The following is a 22,239-nucleotide window of genomic DNA, read 5'->3' as shown; positions in this document are numbered from 1 at the left end:
AAACTAGATGAATTCTGAGGTAAAATATTTGTTGCTTAAGAAAAAATATTTCTGAGACTTTAAAGAGTTCCCTATTGTGCAGTGCAGGTGACAGCTGAAAAGAACTGGAAAAGAAGCTTGGCCCTGACCATGTGCCATGCAAGGACACATGGTTTCTCAGGGCAGAGTCCAAGCACTCTTCTGAGAGCTACAAGTTTCCCGAATGCAGTTTTGAATGTGTGAAAATCTTGTATATGGGACTGCACAAAGTCCCTGAACAAAAACAACTTCAGAGTTGATTTGATCTATGTTCCATCTGGTTGCTACACATTTCAGAAGTACTGCATGCACCATAAGTAGGCTATTCAACAACAGAGGATTAAATGCCCTCAAAATAGGATTATTAACTTGAATGTATTTTTAATTTTTTTAAAAACCCAAGGAATCTGTTTAATTCCTGTGCTTCTACCTGCAAGTGGAGCAGACTGGCAACTATATGACTTCTAAAATACTAACAACACTTCTTATAGTACTTTAAGCACTGCACTTTTTACAATCAGCGTATTTGCATTATATTTGTAGGCAGTTATGCACACTTGCAACAGTACAGATAAACAGTATTGGGTATTCAGGGGTAGGCAACTTGATGCCTCCATTTGTGAGGCAAATAGCTGAAGAATTCCAAGCACTGCATTCCAAAATATTTGTAAGATATGATGCCATCCATCTCTTAGTTATATTAACTGATTAATGAGGAATGACAGCTCAACTTGGTATAGAAATGCAAAAAAGTAGCATGATAAATTGGAAAGTTAATCAGGAAAGCTCAAGAGTAACTGAAAGCAGGGTTATGATGGAAGTTTTTAAAAAGTCTGAAATCATATTGATAAACCAATTACATATACAATTTACAATGCAGGATGCCACTTGCAAAGATGACAAGAACAAAAAGAATATTGTTTTCCCTCAAAGGTATCTGCATAAACAGATAGCTGTGAAAGAAGTGGCAGCACTGAGGGTGCAGCTGAAAAAAATTATACAGAACACAGGGCTGCGGCCAAAGCTGCAGCCCTACATTGAACCATTTATCCTGATTTTTAGAATTTATACAACAATTTCTCTTGTTCTGACATCACTGCTATGTGAATTTTTGCATCCTTGTTCCACCTGGCAGGAGTAGGACATGCACAGTGTGATTACTCTAGGACAAGAAGAAAGCCACACTAAATCATAATAGGACAGGAATCACAACACCCCCATGAATATTCTGACATATAGTTCTACCTGAAAACAATTCACCACAATTTGTGGATTAGAATAGCAATAAACTGGATAGTGAATATTTGTACAGTTCCAAATCTAGTTAGGCAGCATTACCTCCATGCCTGTTTCAATAACTTTATAATAATTGCTTGAATTGTTTGTTCTATGTGGTATTCTTTTATTCAGATCTGGAAAGTATTCCTAGAAATTTACTGTATTATTTCATACATTTTTTACACTGCAGTATAAATATCTCGAAAAGGATGCAACTTTGAATTAAAGAGGGCAAATTTGGCCTCCCTGACTTTTCCATATAACCTCAGATCTATTGGGTCTCTTCCACTTAGATTAGATTCTTCTCCCTTGTCAGTTTTGGAATCTTCATTTTTGGATCCTCTGCCCAAGTGAATTGCACTGGGGTCTCATCATATCAAAATAGTGTGCTTCCTCTAATTGCAGCAGCTAGATAGCTCTGGTATACATTTTCACATCAAGTGCAGTTTGATGTATTTTCACAAGCAAAATTAACTTTATGGGGAAATCTGAATTTTAAAATTGGCAAGAAAAATGCTAGTTCGGCAGGCTTGAGCAAAGAGGCTGATTTTTACTTTGGATGAACTCGTCAGTCCTGATGATAATTTTGTTACCATTTTCCACCTATATAAACTGCCAGCTATGACTGCATGGCAACATATGCAACAGAAATATTTGTTAGAGTCCTGGGTTGGTCCTGCTGGTTTTATAGAGTCAGGGCTGACTGCGTTGTTGAAAGTACTGACTGAGGCTGAACAGCTACATGGATTTACAATTCACATATATCAATATTGTTTACTGTTGAATAAATAGGATATACAAGGTTTCAACGAAGAATGCAATAATAAACCAGAGCACTCCATTTTGCCCAATCAATGGAGAGATTTATTATTATCTATTTTGCAAGGGGTCGTGGATCTTAGGCTATGCTTATTTCAGCAAGAATTGATATTTTAAGTATACTGTATGCCACCGTTATCCCTGATAATGGCTTAATTAAACTGGCCAATTGTTGCAGGTGCAATGCTGCTTCTCGGCAGTACCAAACAGCACCTTCCTTTGCGAAGGGGGTAATAATTCAGATAAATCTTGTGGTGAACAATCCTTTAGTACTTAAGGATACACATGTTCTTTTGAATTACCTAGCCACCTGTAAGAATTTAACACAAGGTCAATGTAATGGATTCTTTTGACTGTTAGAAGACTAATATTGCTACTTCAGAATGATGACCATACAACAGGTGGAGGATTTAATGAAACTTCTGATCTTTGAGTGGGTGGCCTTTAGACAATCTACAAATGGTTAAATATATGGATATTTGGGGTGCTTTTGCTTAAGTATATGCATAATTATTTTAATAATAGTAGCATGTTCTGTTATATACTAATACATAATGATATATACTATGCATGTAACTCACATTTTCAAAAATTGTATTTTTGTTATCTTTTTTCCTTCTCTAATAGTGCAGTTTCAATTTGTTTTTGCACAATACAATTAAAAAAAATTAAATTAGTACAATAAATTGAAAAAAATCAAGTTTTAACCATAGTCCTGTTTTAATACCTAGCCAATATTTTTTTACCTCTTATTCTGTGTTCAAAAACAAAGGGAAATGTCCACTGCAACTTCTGATGGAGATAATATCCTAACATGATTCAAATGCTGCCCAAAATATGGACTGTGATTATTTGGAGCATCATAAAAGGTTTTCCTCCAGAACTTATATAATCTTTGTAAAAATGTCCAAGTTGGCTAATGGGAAAACTAGCCTCTTATGGCCAACCGGCAGTGTCAATTAACTTTAAAAAAACTCTAGATAATAGGGGGAAAATTTTAAAAAGCAATGTTAGGCTGCCTTAAAAAGAATGGGGAAGCCATGGCTCTCCAGATGTTCGTTCATTCTTTCTTTATTACATTTATATCTCACATTTCTTCCACAAGGTGGCTACATGTGATTCCCAGGCGGTCTCTCTTCCAAGTACTGACTGGACCAAATTTGCTTTTTTTCAGCATGATGGCTGCCTCAAGTGACTTCATACCATGTCCTGGGGTAAGAATTCCAGTAGTCTTTGACCATTCACCCTTCTGACTGGGACAGGTGGAAGTGAGAGTTCATCATCTTTTGGAGGGAAACAGTCCCCTCACCTCTGCCTTAATCATATATGTTAAAAAACAGCAGCGCATTAGAAGATAGATGGCCTATAGTTGCTTTACATTTAAAATAATTCCAGAGAGGTCTTTAAAGCACATTTATTCTTAACTTGGTAGAAATGAGTGGGAAGAACCAAGGAGAAGAAAGAAAACTTGAATGAATCCAACAATTAATGTTTTATGTCACTATCCAATAATGCAGTGCAGAGTATTTCTTCTGTATTAATCTTCACTACCCTATCCTAAATAAATCCAACCTGCAATCCTAAACAAGCCAACCAGCAAGTCTCAACTGTATACAGTGAAATGTACTTCACAGTAAACAAGTTTGAATGAGGTTGTGACCTTGTTCCACTGTTTCTTGTTAATTTTATTAATGTGAGCATAAAAATATTCATAAGAGATGAAAGACTAACACAGATATTAATTGCAGACAAAATCACTGAGAAATATTTGATACAAGGTATGTATTTTTCTCAGAAAGCAACCCACTTTAAATCTTGCTTCCCAGTGTATCATATTGAGATTACACAGTACATATATCCTTTCCAGCTAACCTTTATGGGTACAAAAAAGTAAGATACAAAAATATGAAGGAAACTACTTGAGAAATGTGTTATTGTCAAATGAGAAAATGGCTGAAGCCCAGAAAAAATTAAATGTTACATGCTTGGAGAGCTTTGGTTGTTGGGCACTATAGAAAATGCATGAATGAAACACCATTACAAAGTTGAAAAGAATTGAAAAACAACAGGGAAGACATACAGAACAGATGGCTGTGCAAAAATCAATGAAGGTAACAGATGTGCATGCAAAATCATGGTACCATCCAAATGCATGGAAGTCAAACAGCAGATCCATCCCTTTACTAACCCATATTGGAAACACCACAGCACCTTGTCACTTTCTGTAAAAGATTATCCTTACATTTCAAAGGGCAGTAATGTCTTTGAAAAAACATTCTGGAATGCTCTCATGCCACTGGTAAAAACACTCTACTGTCAAGCTCATAAATGGACAAGAAATTTTATACAGCCATATTGAAAGCACTTTGGGCAAAGATGAATGATACTTTTTCAACTTCAAGGAAGAAGAGAAAAGCACCCTATCCAGGGAAATGGCTGTGTCTACTTTAGTGGAGAGTGTAGTAGTTAGGCTACAAAAGAACAAACGGAGAGGATGTGGCCCTTAAAACTTTAGCATACCAATGGGAAAGTTTGCACAATATGACAATCCACCCCCTGAATAAGCTGAGTGGCACATGCTTTTCATTAAACAACCCACAAGGCATCCAACAAATAACTGGGCTTACTGTGAATTGTTTTCTCTCTCCTTCCCCATCTTAAGGGGCCTGAATGGCCGAATCCATATTGTCTTCCCATTTCTGTTCTCAATGAAACCCAATTTTTGTTGATTTTCTCCATTTGGAGCCCTGGGTGCTTTGGAACAACTGTCACTAGCTTGTTACCCACTTTTTGCAGGTGCAGTGGAAAGTGGGGGCACAACTGTGTGCAAAATTGCTTTTTTATTTGTTTTTCTCTATCTGTTAGAGCTATGCAAGCGTGCACTTATCAAAAATTTGTAGTCTTACCTGGTTTCTGGGTTTTAAGTGTTGCACTGCCACTTCTCAGTGCCCTCCACCTTTGGGACAATTCTCAATTCTCCACCTAATGTCAGTGAGAAGTGTTTGTGCAACAATTAAAACAAAGAAAATTATCTTATTATGGGGGAAATCTACAGCCCACCCCATTTTGGTGTATTTACCTTGGTGGTTTCTTCTTGTTTGCTCATGCATTCCAACTGACAGAGAGACAGCTGACAGTTGTCAAATAGTTGAACTTTAGCCTATGTGCAGACTTGACTCATTATTCTGCTACCATTTTACAGCTGTGACTAATATAGCAGATTAGACAAAAAAAATGACAGCTGTATTTGTGCACTTACACAACTCCAAAAAACTGCCCATTCTATTTTTAAAAAAAGAATTTTGTGCATATCTGTGCTACTTTTCCTCCTTTAAAAATGGCAAACCATCAATGGTTATTCCACAAGGGTATCAGCTAAGCCGTGTTGGTGTGGCATAGGCAAGCTTGCCAAGAGTGGCAAATGATTGATGCCACTCTTGCCAAGCAGCTCCCTGCTTCACAATGAGGTCATTCTCCTGGGTTCAGATGACACATCAATCCATTGTTGGTTCAGCAACTCCTTGAACAAGTCATGGGTTGTCAGGATGGTTTAATGCCCCAACAAGCCACACTGTGAGAAGCAATCTGGGTTCAGATGATATACCACAACCCACTGTGCTTAGTTAACAATGATGGATTGCCATGTTGTGCAAACCCAGTCACTGTCTCTATGTAGCCTGTTATTTCAAAGGAAAGGCTTCTGGTGGTGCTTTCACATATGCCAACAACATGAACATGTCAGAAACAGGCAAAGTAGTATTTCAGAGTATCAACTTCTTAGATATAACAACTTCCCTAGAACAAAAAGAAAACCTGAAGATATAGATTGAATAAGGAAGAATCTGAAAAGATGAGTTAACAAAAAGAACCCTGTTTAATGTCTGCAAGACAGAACTATGTTCATTACTAATACTTATTTATATATGAATATATATAAATATTCATTATTGTTAAGAGAACATGAAGAAAATGACTATATCATGCACTAAACCAGGTAAGCAACTTCATGCCCTCTAGATGTTTTGGACTACTTATTTATTTGGGATATTTCTAGCCCGTCCAATCACTTTAGTCTCTGGACAGTTCACAGCAAAATCTATAAATACAGTGATAAATATAAATAATATACATACCCCAAACAATAATAAACTAGATATCCCATGACTGAAATAAATAAAATTAATTATTAAAATAAGTTAAACAGAACAGACTACAGTTCCTACAATCCTTAAACATTGTTCATGCTGGCTGGTGGTTGTGGGAGTTACAATCTGAACAAATTGGACAGCACCTGCCTGAAACACACATTATTGAAAACCCATCCTTCCAGAGAAGAAAGGTCTTAAGTGAAATAGGAAAATGATCCTCCTGCATAAATCAACACAATCTCTTTAGGATATCTGATCAAAGCACCATCTTATTCTTACCTGTGTCCCCATCCCCACTCTCCATTTTTACAGGTTTACTAGTTTCTGACGGAGTGTTCATTCTTGAGTCTGCATTAGAAACAAAAGATGATAATTAGGGCAGAAAAATTCTACTGACACTATCATTTCTACAAGGGTAAATATGAAATTTCACATTGATTAATGCCAGTGTACCCTCATTTAGCCACCTAAGAAATATAAAAAAGGATCTAGAAAACTACGGTACAGAAATCTCCATGGCATTGTAAAACCCTGTGTAAAAGTTACATTCAAAGAGCTAATGGGAAAAGGGATTTCATGAAGATGCTACATAAAAATGTTTTACTTCTTGCAAGCAATCATGTAAAACTGTGCTGAAAGGATGATTATTGAATTTGGCATCTTTAATGTAAAATTTGTTTTGCTAGAAACTTACCGTATTTTTCGCTCTATAAGACGCACTTTTTCCCCCTCAAAAGTAAGGGGAAATGTCTGTGCGTCTTATAGAGTGAATGTGTGTGTGCCCGACGCTCGGGACACTGCCAGCCCACCTGCACCACGTGGCACCACCTGGCCAGCACGCATTCAGCGCGCACAGCTCCACACTCCCCGGCACAGGTGAGAGCTGTGCCGCCCAGTGGGAGCGGTGCGGAGGAGGAGGAGCCGCGGGCTTTAACCCACCGGCCGCACAGAGAGACGGACTGCTCACCCCCACTGCCTGGGAAGACCTCCCACGGAGGAGGAGGAGCCGCGGGCTTTAACCCGCCGACCGCACGGAGGAACGGACTGCTCACCCCCACCGCCCAGGAAGACCTGCCGCAGCCACGCCACCGGAAGACCACAGCTGGCACACTGCCGGCCCGGCTGCGCCACGTGACACCAGTTGGTCGGCACGCGCTCGGCGCGCCCTGCTCCGCGCTTCCCCCCCCAGCACAGGTGAGAGCTGTGCCGCTCAGGGGAAGCGGTGCGGAGGAGGAGGAGCCACGGGCTTTAACCCGCCGGCCGCATGGAGGAACGGACTGCTCACCCCCACCGCCCAGGAAGACCTGCCGCTGCTGCCGCACCGCCCAGAAGACCACCTCCGGCACGCTGCTGGGCCGGTTGTACCACACCTGGCCAGCTCGCACTCGGCACGCCCTGCTCCGCCCACCTCCTCCGGCGCAGGTGAGAGCTGTTAATCACAGGTCGGTGTGTGTTTTCAAATGGCAACCCGTCTTTGAATGAAGCCCATGGGGAAGTGATGGGGAATGTGCCTGTGATTATCAGGAAGCTTTCCATGGATCCCTCCTCTAAAAACTAGGTGCGTCTTATGGTCAGGTGCATTTTATAGAGCGAAAAATACGGTAGTTCAATTCTTCAAAGTTCTGTTTGGACTTCTCTGCTTCTCCCAATATGATTCACCCTTTTAGTGCTTGCACTAGTGATGCCTAGCCCTTTCAGAACAGGGCTATGACATCTACCTTCTGCCATAGCATGATTTCATCACTATGTCAAGTTGAATACACTGCTGCATGACACTGTTTAGGAAATAATTCTTTACAACACATTCAAAACAGTTTTTTTTTAATTTATTGAAAACTTTTCCATCCCATCCTATACATAAAAGTCTCAGGACGGTCCAACAACAAAACCACAGCAGCACATCCATAATAAAAGTCCGATTAAAAATGGAAATTAGGTCTTAAAATAATGGGAAAACAAAATGGCTTTGGCCGGGCACTGAAAAGAATAAAGTGTCGGTGCCAGGCGCACATCTCTGGGAAACATGTTCCACAACTGGAGTGCTACCGCAAAGAAGGTCCTTCTCCAGGAAGTCACTCTCCTAATCTCCTTCAAAGAGGGCTCCCAAAGAAGGACCTCCGACCCAGTATAGCTACATTATTGACCCAGTTTACACAACATTAATAATCCACTGTCTATGTCAAAAATGCAGTGGGTGCAAGCACATATGCTGCTTTCTATCCACTCCCACTGCACTAAATAACCCAAGGATGCCTGATTCCTGGGATGTTCATCATGATGTCTGAAGCCAGAATTTGGATTGGTGGGAGGACAAAACCTCTAGAGTTTGAATCTACTGCTTATTGTAGCAAGAGCAAGCAAGCTGCTAGGAAATCCATGCACATGGCTTCTAGTCATTCAATGCTACGCATGCTTTAAACAATGGGTAGTCATGTGAACCAGGCCATTTGGCAATGACAAATACAAGGAAATCACCAAGAAAGAGCAATGCACTATTTACAAGATGTAGTGCTGGTAAAAGGGGAGGTAGAACACATCTGCAAAGACTTCTGCAGTTTTGGAACAGACTGAAAAGGAGAAAAAATAATGACAAAAATGTTTCAAGCTGCTGAGAACAATTTTGTCAGAGCCCTACTATTATCATTTATCAAGTGGAACACTATTGTTAAACTGATTCAATCATTTTGGTCATATTAGTATCTAATTTCTTTCTGTAGTGGAAACAATACTTGTTAGTATAGTACTGAAGAATCCCATTGTTACAGCAGATTTATTCTCAAAGCCCTGCATCCTTGCACCTTGTTTCTGTACCTGTTCACAACTACTCCCCTGTATTACTTTTAGAGGATCAGGCGTAAGAAGGAAATCATCCTAATTGCAAAAACAATGGGGGAAACTCCCTCCCATTAAGATATACATACCATCCAAAGTAATGAAATGCGGAACAACATCTCACACACTTTCCCAACCTGTTGATGCCCAAATGTTTTGGTCTTAATTCCCATGATCCCCAGCCAGCAAGGCCAAGAGTCAGGAAAGCTGGAAGTAATTCAAAGCATCTGGAGAGCAGCTTGGAAAGTTACTGTTTAAGTAGATTTTCCCATCATGGATATTCATTAAGGTGATGGCTCCCAATTATGGCACTTTAGTTAACTATCTGCATGAAAGTGGTGGAAAATCTCACAACACACACCCCTCAGCTTATTTGAATATTTGTCTAGTCTTCTCTAAAAGTTACTAAAGGAAACAAGAAACAGCTTTAGAGAAGGTACAAAAAATGTTTCCATTCTAGGTGAACAGATATCCTCAGAAGTAAGGTGGCTGGACACCAATCAGTACTAGAACTACAGTCAATATTTACCAACAAAACATGCAGATCCAAGTATGAAAGATTGGTGAGGTAGCTATGTAGCAGATGAACAACACTTTCCATCCTCGGAGTACACAACGAAAAGGAAAAAAATGGGCAAAGACAGGCTCAAGAATACAGAAGAGCACAATCGGTAAAGAGGAGAAAAGCTGCAGAAGTGAAGTTATTCTTCAGAAAATTGAATAAATTAATTCAATATAGCCAAAATATTTTCTTCTCTATCACATTTATAATACAGCCAGTTCAAGCAACAATGTATTTCATATTCCTAAGAAAGTATTCATGCAGACAGTTATTAGGAAGCTATTAGTTGTTATACTTTGGGCACATCATGAGAAGGGGAAACTGCCTGGAGAAGACAATCATGCTAGGAAAAGTTGAAGGCAGAAGAAGAAAAGACCAAATATAAGATAAATTGAATCCTAAAGGAAGCCACAGCCTTGAATTTACAAGAAAATTGATATTGTGGAGGACTATCATTCATAGCACTACCAAAAGTTGGAGACTTTTTTTTTCCAGCTTTGTTCACAGTTAACCATAAGTTATCCTGGAAGTCATTTGCTTCATTATAGCATGACAAAACCTTTTGTCTAGGTACCCCCAGATTTACAGATCATACTTTTCCCTGTTAAAGCTAACTTATTAGCTTTCAGAAACAAAGCATTTGGAAATGCAAACTGAAAATGAAGAATACTGTTGTATTCTTTAAAATTAAGGTTGGAGTAGAGTTAAAGTATAAGGGGTGCATGTTTGTCAAAGGTAAGGATAACATGTGAGCTATTTAACAGGGAGTCTTAAGAAAGTAATGTATTTGTCACATCCTACTTCTGAAAGTCATTTGCGTCAGTCCAGCCTTTGGCAAGAAGGAGAGATGACTTCAGCAGCTACTGCTCTGCCGACAACACTGAATCTGTTCCTGTTGCATCATGAATGCCGTTATCTACACAATAGAAAGACATATGTCTATGTAACCTCCAGTATACAAAAAATTGTCCAAGGTATTCCCCAACTTTATGAAGCTAATAATTTTTTACACAAGACCACCTTCTTGATGGTTATCATCTTGAAGAGTAATGGAAAGATCAGTACTAGGTTTGTGGTTTTATTTCTTTCCCTAACATGAATACATACATGCTATCAACTCAAATGGAAAATACTTGTAGAATAAATGCTAAAGCTACAAAACAGCCAATGTCTAAGCACATTATTTTAATTTTCAGAAGTCCATCTGATACCTTTTCAAAAAGGTTACACTACAGCTCTTATTATTTAAAAAGTGTTGAATATGTGTGTGCAGTTCGGTCTTCAGAAGCAAGATTGGGGTGACACATCCTCCAATGTATCTTTAACGTTATAAGGAGCTATAGTTGGTGTGCTATCATCTCATAATGATTCTTTAAACTGAGAGGGCAATCTTATTTTCTCACATTATCTATGACTCAGTTGTCAGAAAAACAAATAATACTTAAAGCAGTATGACAGACTGCTGTAGTGATATGTACATCAATATATAATGATAGTCAGAAGCTTAAGGGGACTTTTTTTAAAGAATTGAACAAATTCATGGAAGACAGGTCAAATAATTCCTATGAGCCAAATGGAACTGCCATGTACAGAGGCAGTATACTTCTGAATACCAAGTGCAAGGGTCAAACAACAAGGCTCATGTTCCACTTATGAACACCCAAATATATCTGGCTAACCAATATTGTAAACTAAGTCGAAATCTGATCATGTTCAGCAAGAGAATTCCTGTGATACAGACCCCACTGAAAGGTGAATGCATAAGTACTTGATTTATAATGATAATACATAAGTACTAACAGGCAAAATTCACTTTGTAAAATGTAGGAAGTTATCTACACAGCATATAAGTAACTTGTTTGGCAGATAATAAGATAAATGTTCTCCTTTGCATTTTGTGCCAAAGAACATGTCCCCCACCTCCTTCCCGCTCCCTCTCAAGCAGTATAACACTTGATTTATAATGATAATGCTAAAACACTGCCATAACCTAAAGTACACATATTAAAATGAAGCAAGGGACCGAAAGCCCCAGGTGCAGCACTGAAGTCACATTCGGATGAGCTTCAAGATTCATTCTTATTAGTCTTGTAACAGATCTTCAATGACCCAAAGCCAGATAGTCACTGAACCATCAGCATTTCAAAATAGATAGTAATGGGACAGAGTAGGGGGAATGTATCTGCTGGACTGGACAAACTTATATATCCAACTACTGTTCCTCAAACTCTCAGTTGAAGGTGTGCCATTACAGTCATCAGAAGCATAAAGATGCATTACTATGGGTAAGGTGAAATTCCTCTATACAGCACTGTAACAAAACTGGCCGTTACAAAACTGAAATCAACTATGCAAGGAGAAACTACATATCTTGAAGTTAACCCTTCAGAAAGCATCCAGTTTGCATCCCCTTCATTTAAAATTGCATTATCTAAATCCTTTAATTATCTAAAAATTGAAGAACACAATTTGAACAATGTAAAAAACAACAACAGATTAACTTAAAGTGGATTTTAAAAGAGCAAAAAATATAAACAGAGCTTGCTGTTTGCAGGGGCTCAACTAGATGGACATACTAGTAGCCAGAACACACACTATTTGGACTGGTATCAGAAGTAGTGGTTGCTAGTAGGGCTTGCTTGCCCTTAAACATTGAACAGTGTGTCTTTTTATCAGCTACACCCACACAAACACGCTAAACATACTACACAGGATAAATTAAATCCGTCTCCCACCTCCCCAATGCTATATGATATAAAAACAGACAACAGTGCAAGCCTTCCCGTCTGTCAAAGTCAATGCTTTTAAGATTAAAATCCTAAAAGCTTCCACATCAAATATCATTGAAGCTGAAGAACAACTCCATTTTTTCCAAAGCTGAGCAGCAAGATTTCCTTCAACACAGAAAAAATGAAGAACAGAGGAGGCACTTGCTATTGAATTACTGATGCTCCTCAGCCTTTCAAATGCCTCCCTCAGTACTGCATATGGATCATGCGTCTATGCATAGTCAATTTCAACAACCACTATTTCCATATTAAACGCTTGTAAGAGTCAGTTGAACTGGTACCCACCTAGAACGTAGTCACTACAGTCCAGCATTGCTGTGCAATCCTCTGCAGATTCAGGTACTCCAAGGAAGTGGTGGGGAAGAAGGCTTTCTAAAATAAAAACCTACGCTACTATTCTTAACAGAACAAGAAAAGGAGGGGGCAGGGATAGGAGAGAAATGCAACTTCAGTTATACCATAGCAATCTTCAACTGAACAGAGAAACTTCAGTTGCTGTGTAGAGTTTTAGTCTCTCCTACTAGCTGTGTCTGACATTGTCAAGGCGACTGAAGCATGAAAAGTTCCCCTTTTTTTTAATAAAATAGAAACAAAGATTGCAGCTGGCAGTTTCCATAATGAAGCTTAATCAGTATGCGCCTGATTAGGGCCTTATGCAAATCTCCCCTCGTTAGCACAGCAGCCAGCACTTTGAAGTCCATGAACAATTCATTTGCAGAGTACACTGAAAGCGCTCCCTGCATAATTTAAATCATGATATAAATATTTATCAGCTCATTTGCATATTAATTGGCAGTGCATGAAGGGAAAAATTATCTCCCAAGTGCCAGCATAATAATTAGGGAACAAAATGAAATTTCTTCCAATAGCTTTGCTTCTCAGACCTAACTTGAGCACAGTACCATGGGGAAGCAGGGAGGGGAACAAGGCAAGACAAAATTCTGTTAAAATGCCACTGAAATGACACGTACAAATTAGAAACAACTCTACAGACTTAAGCACCTTTAATCTTATTCCTGCTGGCAACAATGACTTTAGTAATAAAGGAGATTTGGAAAAGCTTTCTACACAATCCAAATAATCCCAAGAAAACAATTAGCAAGGTAGGAGCTGAACACAGACCTGTCTAACTTCTACTTGTATATTACTGTGAATTTTTCCAAATGTGTTGTATCTGACAGTTTAGGATTCCACAAAAAGAAAATTTCATAGAGGGAGAAGTAAGAAAACATTTAGGTAGTGCAAAACAGGGATGCATGTTGGTTGGTACTCTAGTAAATAAAATATGAATAATTCTCGCTGCCCTAATGGTTTCAAATGAAGTTGCTTTTATGTAGAAATATTGACACCTTTTATAAGCATCTGCATAGGTAAACAATATTTATTTCTAAATGTTCTCAAGCAGACTAACTTTTCTTGGGTTATCAGGGCTCCTCAGAAGGCCTTGTGTGTGTGTGTGTACACACAATACACACACACACACAATACAATATATATATTGTATAACAGTGTAAATTGAGACCAATCAGTTAGAAGGCAACTACTATAAAGGAAAGTGATGACCATTTGAGGACCTCTTTCTCACAAAATGAATTTATACATTGCTGAAATATATGCATCTATAAATTAGCCTTTATAAAAACCCATTTAAAGTATGCATCCCCCCAAACAGATGAACAGAACAAGAAACTGGACTACATCCTGTGTTATATGAGAGGAATTCCCTTTCTGTTCCCCTTACACACACCCCATCTGCTTTGGATGTGATTTTGGGGGAATTCAGAGCACTGAAGTAGGAAGGAGAATCTATCCCTCCAGTGGATGATGGGTGACCATCATAGGGTAAAATTTATATTGTACATTCTAGTCACTCTTCAGAAACCAAGAGTGCTGTCAGCTGCTGGGCTCAGCACTCTCTGATGTGAAGGAGTATTATGAGAGCAATCCTATAGGCCTTAGGCAAGTGTCCAAGGTTCCATAGGATTGTTCAGTTTCCCCTTCCAAGGTCAGAAACAGCCCCCAAGCCCCAGAAAGCTGAATCAGAAACCCACCTGCCTCACCTACTCCCTCAATCCTGGAGAATAAGAAATGGAGGTTTTCTAGTGGAAGCGAGAAGAGATCAGAGGCCTAGTTATGAGTCATTCTGAGCTCTTCTTCCCTTCCCTCTGAAGTTTCCTTGGGCTAACAAGCTAACAACCTTACCAAGCGAAGTCTGCAGGGTGGGAGGACTTGGAAGCAAAGATCACCTCTGTTGCAGCCTTCATTGGGAGACTTAATACTTCAGAGTTAGGAAGTCAATGATCACAGAAGAATACAATCAGTAGGATCATGTCCACAACGCTAATAGGAGGTGCGGGGAGTTTCCTTAAACCACTGAAATCAGTTCTTTCATCAAAAAATGAAGTTGCTACAGTTGTGTTTTGCAGATTCCTAAATTTATTTTAACTGGAAGTCTGCAGCCAAATAATTGGCTGATTAATTCAAATTATTCTGAAAGTCAACACACACATACACACCAAGGTTGTTTTTAACCTTTATTGCTCCCTTACAATTGCCAGATCATAATACTAGAGTGATCACAAAAAGCATAGCTATAGCAAAATCCCACAAATCATAGGAAATACACCAGTCCTGTCAGGCACAGATGCTCCCTTGGCTCCATAGCGCACAATCCCCAAACTTCCCATATCTTGTTATCAGGCTGTTTTGCACAGTCAATTAAGTGGGACCACCTTTTGCATGAATTAAAACATTTTAATCAAAATAGACACCACACATATCAACACAAGCGCTTACAAATGCCATAGATGTCAGGCACCATCCAAGAAAAGCAGCAGCACTGCCTCTCTTCTCTCACCAGGAAAAAATGCACCATGAAGATAGTGCCTGATAAACAGATGTGTATCACCTGAAAATAAAGTATACTGTTTTCTTCAAAACATTTCACTTTTATGCAAATATATGCATATTTAATCTATTAAAACTCATATAATTGGACGGTATACAAATTTTATAAATAAATATAGTTAAGATTTATTTAATCAGGTAACAAAACTACTTTCTAGTACTCGTGTCCTACATTAGATTTTCACCCAGTTCTACTGCCTTGTCTTCTCTCTACTCTCACTTTTTCTTATTTTAGATCCCTATTTTTCAGCCTCTGCTCCATGTTTTTACTTGTCTAGCATTTTGGCCAATTTAGCTACCATGCCTGTCTTTCATTAGCATACGGCACTTTGTGCTGAGCTCCCAATCACCTGCATTTATTTATATTATTTATTAAAAGCTTTTCTATACTGTCCTTCACTGAGACCCAGGACAGTAAGACAATAAAAGCACAGCATCAACCATCAATTGACAACAAATAAAACCCATCTTTAAAACAACGTCAACACATTTGTGACTCACACCCCTCTCTGGCAGTTTCCCAGTTCACTACCTAATCTGCATCTTTCCTTCGGCCACCTCGCCTGAGTTCTGTTGTTCAGCTTTCCTTCCAAGCTGGCTCCTCTTCTCTCTACATGGAGCCTTATTTCTAGTCAACCCAATGATTTCTTCTTCCTTTGATAACTGCAAACTATGAATGAAATATTGGTAAATATATTGTGCCCTGACATCCATTCTGCCTAGTGAGTGAAAAAGTTTCATTCCCACACATGCAGTATTATGTATTCATTCTACTATTTGTTTTTAAAATGCAGGTTGTACTGTGGACAAAAAATAGAGACATTTTAGCACATATCTCTGGCCATCTTCCATCTTTAAAAAACCAAGCAAGAAGTGTAATGTCTGAAGTACTCCTATCTTCTTCAAGCGATTTTGGCAGAAATCTACTTTTGAGCTAATCACCTTATCAATTTCCAACAATTTTTTTCTGTCTTTGAAATCTGAATCTTCTTCACTCAAGAACCCTTGCTTTAAAATGTTAAGCAGCCTTTTTTCCCCATGCAAAATGCCTATTATAAATGAAGGGGAGCAATCATGCATCTCCATAATTCCCAAAATTGTGGCTACTTTGTCACTGTTGCAGTGCTGGGGACACTCTCCAAAAGCAACTAGGTGAGTCATTATATGTACTTTACACAGGTCTGCAAAGAATCAGTGCAGTATAAATGATTAGCAGTGGCAGCAAACATTGCCTATTGTTTTTCTCTCATTTAGAAAACTGGCTAACGTTTCGAAAAGGATACTGGCTGCCAAATGTTCCATTACATACATGCTTCCTCATCTTCAATTATTCTGTCTGTCTGTCTGTCTGTCTGTCTGTCTGTCTGCCTGCCTGCCTGCCTGCCTGCTTGCTTGCTTGCTTGCTTGCTTGCTTGCTTGCTTGCTTGCTTGCTTTAAGGACTTTCCCAGCAAGTTAGCTAAGGCAGATAAAGCTTTTTCTTCAGCCTCATGTACACTGTCTTCCAGATTCAGACTCCAGTGATTTACTTCTTTCTTTCCTGCCTCAGTTGTTTAGTGCCATCTTTCCAGCAGTATTTTATCTCATTCTCATTTCTTTCTACTTGCCATCACTTCATCAAACACAGCATTTCTTGGGATATGGAGCAGACTGACAACTTGAAGACATTTATCTCTATCAAAAACAGCTAAGGCCCTACCAAAATGGGTATCTTAACACAGAGACTGCTTTGGAATGTTGTGATTGAAATATTTCTTGTTCTTAGCTTTATCTTTTGTGTTGTGCCTTGATAATGTAGAATGTAATAATAATCCAAGCAAACATTAGGTTTAACCAGCTTAGAAATTTATCAAGCAATTACTGTTAAAGTCTGAAGCACACGGACCATGTGAGAAATCTTTTCCAGAACTTCCAACAAGCAGGAAGGTAAGTGGGGAAAGGCCAGAGGGGTAGGGAAAAGAATTGCAATCTTTAGCATACTCACTTGGGAACAGTTCCTATTAGCTTTCAAAATACTAGGCAGTGAACCCAAAAGGACATTACAGCACATTCCCTGAGAAAAGCAGCACCCCAGGCAGCCTTTATTAGATTTGTACACCAGCCACATGGGCATGAGAATGTATTAGGATCCCCAGTCTTCTATAGGTGCTACTTTTGGAAACTGGGCACTGCACAGTATCCCAAGACTTATATTTTTTTAAAAAGGGTTGAAGTTACATCTCACTTGGGATAGAACTGTTTGTTCTTGAACAATGTAACTGGCGGCCCAAAGGCAAATGGGGAGAAATGGTTTTTCATGTCCACAAATTCTGTTCTTGCTGGTGGTTGTAGAGCAACTAGCCCACTTTATGTGGTATGTCACTCTCTTTTGCCTGATTCATGGGTGAAATTAGACAAGTATATCAAGGGAAGTCCCTCTGTCCTGTTCTCTTAGTTGCTCGGTCTTTGGATACCTGGCTATATATTCATGTACTACTTATTTAACAGGGTTGCTGGAAGGATAAAATGGAGAGAAAACAGAAGAATCTGGTATGCTGCCCAGTGCTCCATAAAGAAAATACTAGATACAAATGAAATAAATAAATAGTAAAGAATCATGCAAGTTCACCTCTAGAAATAGGCAGCTGGAAAAAAGCCTAATTTTCAGATGTCATCACAGGTAGGAATGTTAACCTTCAAGGTTAATACTTAGAAATTATTTATTAAATTTCTGTCTTGCACTTGGGCTCACAATAAAAGTAAAATACAAAATATAATTTAACACAAAGCAATAAAAGCCAGCATTACAATTATAAGTTTAAAATCGCAGTATAGTGTTTTGATTATCATACTGCATAGCATGTAATAAAAATAATTTTATATAAAACCAGGTATTAAAGGTATAAAATCATTACATACCAGGTATGCTCTCTATCTTTTTTAAAATATTCAACTATGTGACATCAGATCCTAGACATTATACTTAATTGTGGATTACACAACAGTTAAGATAACTACTAATTTTAAGTTTACAGGGTTGTTTAACCCACGATTAATCAAGGTATCTAGAGCTGAATATATACTAACATGTTTAGAGTTGAATATATACTAACGCTGGATATCCAAAATGGCCACAGTTAATTAATCCACAATTTGTCAGTTAGTTAAACCACAATATCCTGCCTTTATGTGTTTACCAGGTAACATAAAATGTGTGAAATGTCCCTCAATAAAACCAAGTTCATCAACTCTCCCCTATCATCAGATTGTCATAGGGCTTAGTTTAACTACTACTCTTTAAGAACACAAGACTAGATAAGACTTTGGCCTGATATCTTATCTGTAGAAGCTACTAAGCCTCCTATACTCTTCATTTTTTCATAGTTTTAAACTATGTCCCCAACAACAACGGATGTTTTTAGGTAGTATAGAAACAAGTAATTTTCAGAGGTTCCCCCTCCCTCTGCAGCCCTCTACTTGCCCTATCTGTTCTGGAAGCTTTGGAAACCCTGGAACAGCATAAGAGGTCCATGGCAGATGAGGGAGATTTGCAGAAAAACCATTCCCCTGCCTGTCCCCTGTCTTCTGTCAGTGGGGGGACACTAGTTGGTTGTCAGTGCTCTTCTTATTACATGTTTTGAAAAGTCATAGAAAAGGGGGAAATTACTATTATTTAATGTTACTCACAGCTACTTAACTTTAAGCTGAATAGTCACTGGGAGTAAAACAAACATTCTCTGTGGTTTCCACATAAGCCTCATATTATACAGTATAACTTAACTGCATAGAACTATGTTTAGACCAAATCATAATCTCTGGTTAGACCAAATCATCTTTCCCTAGTTCCACAGAATCCAACATAGTTCTTTAATCAGAATTCTTTCCTTGCTCTTCTCCTCCCTTTCTTGCTGCTGTGAATATATGGCTATCACATCCCAACTCCCTCAAAGTCAGGCAAGGAATTTGCATATTATGCAAAACAGCTGTGCTAATCATGCAAATAAGGTATGCTAAATTAGCATGTCTAGTTTGCATAATTCCCATCTGGTATTTTATCTTTGCTTTCACCAAATTCTAGAGGCAGCGAGGGAAGCTGCAATATAGGTCTTACCTGACCATTTGCAGCTGTCAGGAGCAAGGGACATCATGCCTCTCCAAGGCACAGCAGTGGTAAAAAGTGAGACTGTTGCTTCATTGCTTAAACAATGCAAGGGCAGGGCTACATGATGTTTAAGATCCTCCTCTTATTAATATTAACATTCAGTATGAGATATCACCTAAAAAGGTTGTGTTTTTTTCACCCTCAGGAAAGAATTTTGCCCTCAGTCAGCAACCACTTTTAATAGGAAGCCTCCTTTGAGGGTGTAAGGGTTGGAGAACAATGAATCACAGTGTCACCAGCAATGCCCCAAGTGAACAGCTTGCAAACCCCACATCTGCATTCACCATGGTCTAATATACACTTCTTCTGTCTTTCAGTTGAAAGGCTGGTATGTGGCTCAGAAATTAATGCAGAATTAGATTGCAGTATCTGCTCAGCAGAGGCAGAAGAACACATACATCCTCTATATATTGTAACCTCTATATAGATTACAATAAAGAAAAAAGTAACCCAAAATAGTATTTAACTCAAGGATTCCTTTGAACTGAATGAACTTTTATTGCATAGCAGGTCACAAGATCCTATTATGACTGAACACCTGTGATACTGAGATGTACAAGGTTATTTTTAAAAGGAACATTTAGTACTCAATGATAGTCCTAAACTGGACCCTTGTTCTTCTTAAGCATCTTTCACAAAGTATTTGATTTGTTCTACAGAAGCAATTCCTTACAGTATCTCTTGGCTAATGGATTTCAGTAACTTTTTTAAAGAAGACAGACATGGTAGACAACAGCAGCACAGTTACTCAACAGTACAGCTATCATGTCAAATCATGTAACAGCCCTTTCAATGTCTTCCTGAGATTTGAATGGGGAAGTTAACAAAATAATGTGCAGAAAAAGTCTTAGCTTATTTAAACAGCTATCCTTCTTGCAAATATTGAAACTGAACTGATCTGAGAAATGCTTCACCTGAAAGAGGGAAATGGTCAGGTGAATGGACACAGCATTGTCCCTTTTTAGACTGTCATTGGTATGCTGGAAGAGATGAAGAACACCTGCTAGAAATTTTACAGATTAAATGCTTTCACAATAAATTACATTTGCATTGTCAGATCATGATATCGTAATATAAAATTGAACTACTGAGAATTCAGAGCCCTGCATGTGGCAACCCTAGCAATGTAGTTCTGATTATAGATTAAAAATATTTCCCATTTATATCTAACATTCTGAATAACTCAATATATGTGTAGCATGTGTAAAAATATCCCATAGCATTGCTGCTAAAAATGGAGAACCAGTGTAGTGGTTAGAGTGTTGGTCTAGAACTCAAAAAAACTGAGTCCTTGTTCCCATTCATCCATGAAACTCACTGGGTGACTTTGGGCCAGTCACCATAGAGTTGTTGTGAGGATAAAATGCAGTAGAAAAGGAAGTACTTTGAGTTCCTTGCAGGAAAAAAAAGGTGAGATGCAAATGTAATCATAGAATCATAGAAATTAGTATTGGAAGGGGCCACTGGCTCCAACCCTGCTCAGTGCAAGACTCCCTCTCAGATGGATGTCCAGTTGCCTTTTGAATGCCTCCAGTGTGAGAGCCCACAACCTCCCTAGGGAATTGGTTTCATTGTTGTTCTGCTCTAACAGTCAGGAAAAATTTCCTGATGTCTCTCCAGAATCTGGCTTCCTGTAACTTGAATCTATCATTCCTTGTCATTCAGTTTGGGATGATCAAGAAGAGCTCCTTGCCTCCTTCATTGCAACAGCCTTTCAAGTACTTGAAGAGTGCCATCATATTACCCCTTAGTCTTCTCTTCTCAAGGCTAAACATGCCCAGTTCTTTCAATCTCTCCTTACAGGGCTTTGTTTCCAGTCCCTGGATCATCCTTGTTGCCCTCCTCTGAAACATTTCCAGCTCATGCTTCTTAAACTGTGATGCCCAGAATTTCTTGCAGGGGCCATTAAAATTGAAGCCCCCCCCCCCCGCCCCATAATGACAATATTGTGGCTCCCTAAAGCACTGACAATTTGCTTTTCAAACATTTCATCCTTGTCTCCTCAACTGGGTGGTCAGTAACAGAGTCTGTAATAATAACACAGAACCACTGTGTTTCTTTTATTTCTTGCTCCATTTGGACTAATCTAGATGTTCTTGATGTGGCTACTAAATCCATTCCCCTGCATATCTGGGCAAAAATATGAATCTTTAACATATAGTGTGGCTCTACCTCCCTTTCTGTTCTTCTTGAACAGGTTATATCCTTCTATTGTTGATTTCCAGTCATGAGCATCATCCTACAAAGTTTCAATTATACTCAGGTTGTATTAGCACTCCTGATTTAAAAGTTCAAGTACATGTTTGTTTCCCATACTCCAGGCATTAGAATATAGACATCAAAGATCATATGCTTTATACTCTAGCTTGCTTCCTGCATTTTTGGAAGACCATTCTTGGGCACTGTTAAAACAGCTCCCATCTGTTGTGGTGCATAAAACCTTTGTCTGTTGTTATGCCCTGACATACTTCTCCCTCCCCTAATAGGATTCAGTTTAAACCCCTACTGACAAACTTCATGCTGTGGCCAAACATATTCTTTCCATTCCTGTTAGGTGCAAACCATCCCTTTGCCTAATAAATAAATAAATGACTATGTTCAAACAATTTCATCTCAGTTTATCAAATTTAGATATGCATGAGCATTCTGTTCATGGGTGCAGCTATTTTGTTCCTTCTTTCACATGAGCTGCAATTAAATCAGGAACCACATACTATGGTAAACTATGGTTACCAGTTTAGGGCAAG

At 38.7% G+C, this 22,239-nt stretch overlaps 1 protein-coding gene across 5 annotated transcripts in view; it reads right to left on the bottom strand.

Annotated features, from left to right (window-relative positions):
- POU2F1 (POU class 2 homeobox 1) overlaps nt 1-22,239 on the bottom strand; it is a 114,239-nt gene that overhangs the window by 48,601 nt on the left and 43,399 nt on the right. For 3 of the 5 annotated variants that reach the window (XM_044442355.1, XM_044442356.1, XM_044442358.1), the window contains exon 2: nt 6,543-6,611. In XM_044442355.1, the coding sequence (XP_044298290.1) occupies nt 6,543-6,611 (69 nt within the window). Of the gene's footprint in view, nt 1-6,542; nt 6,612-10,458; nt 11,200-15,242; nt 15,259-22,239 lie in introns of those variants that run through there. The other 2 variants (XM_044442359.1, XM_044442357.1) reach the window with 2 other exon arrangements.

The sequence above is a fragment of the Varanus komodoensis genome, unplaced genomic scaffold (genome assembly GCF_004798865.1).
Source record: "Varanus komodoensis strain SLA01 unplaced genomic scaffold, ASM479886v1 scaffold4, whole genome shotgun sequence".
Classification (NCBI taxonomy): domain Eukaryota; kingdom Metazoa; phylum Chordata; class Lepidosauria; order Squamata; family Varanidae; genus Varanus; species Varanus komodoensis.
This window is presented reverse-complemented; position numbering and strand designations above follow the sequence as displayed.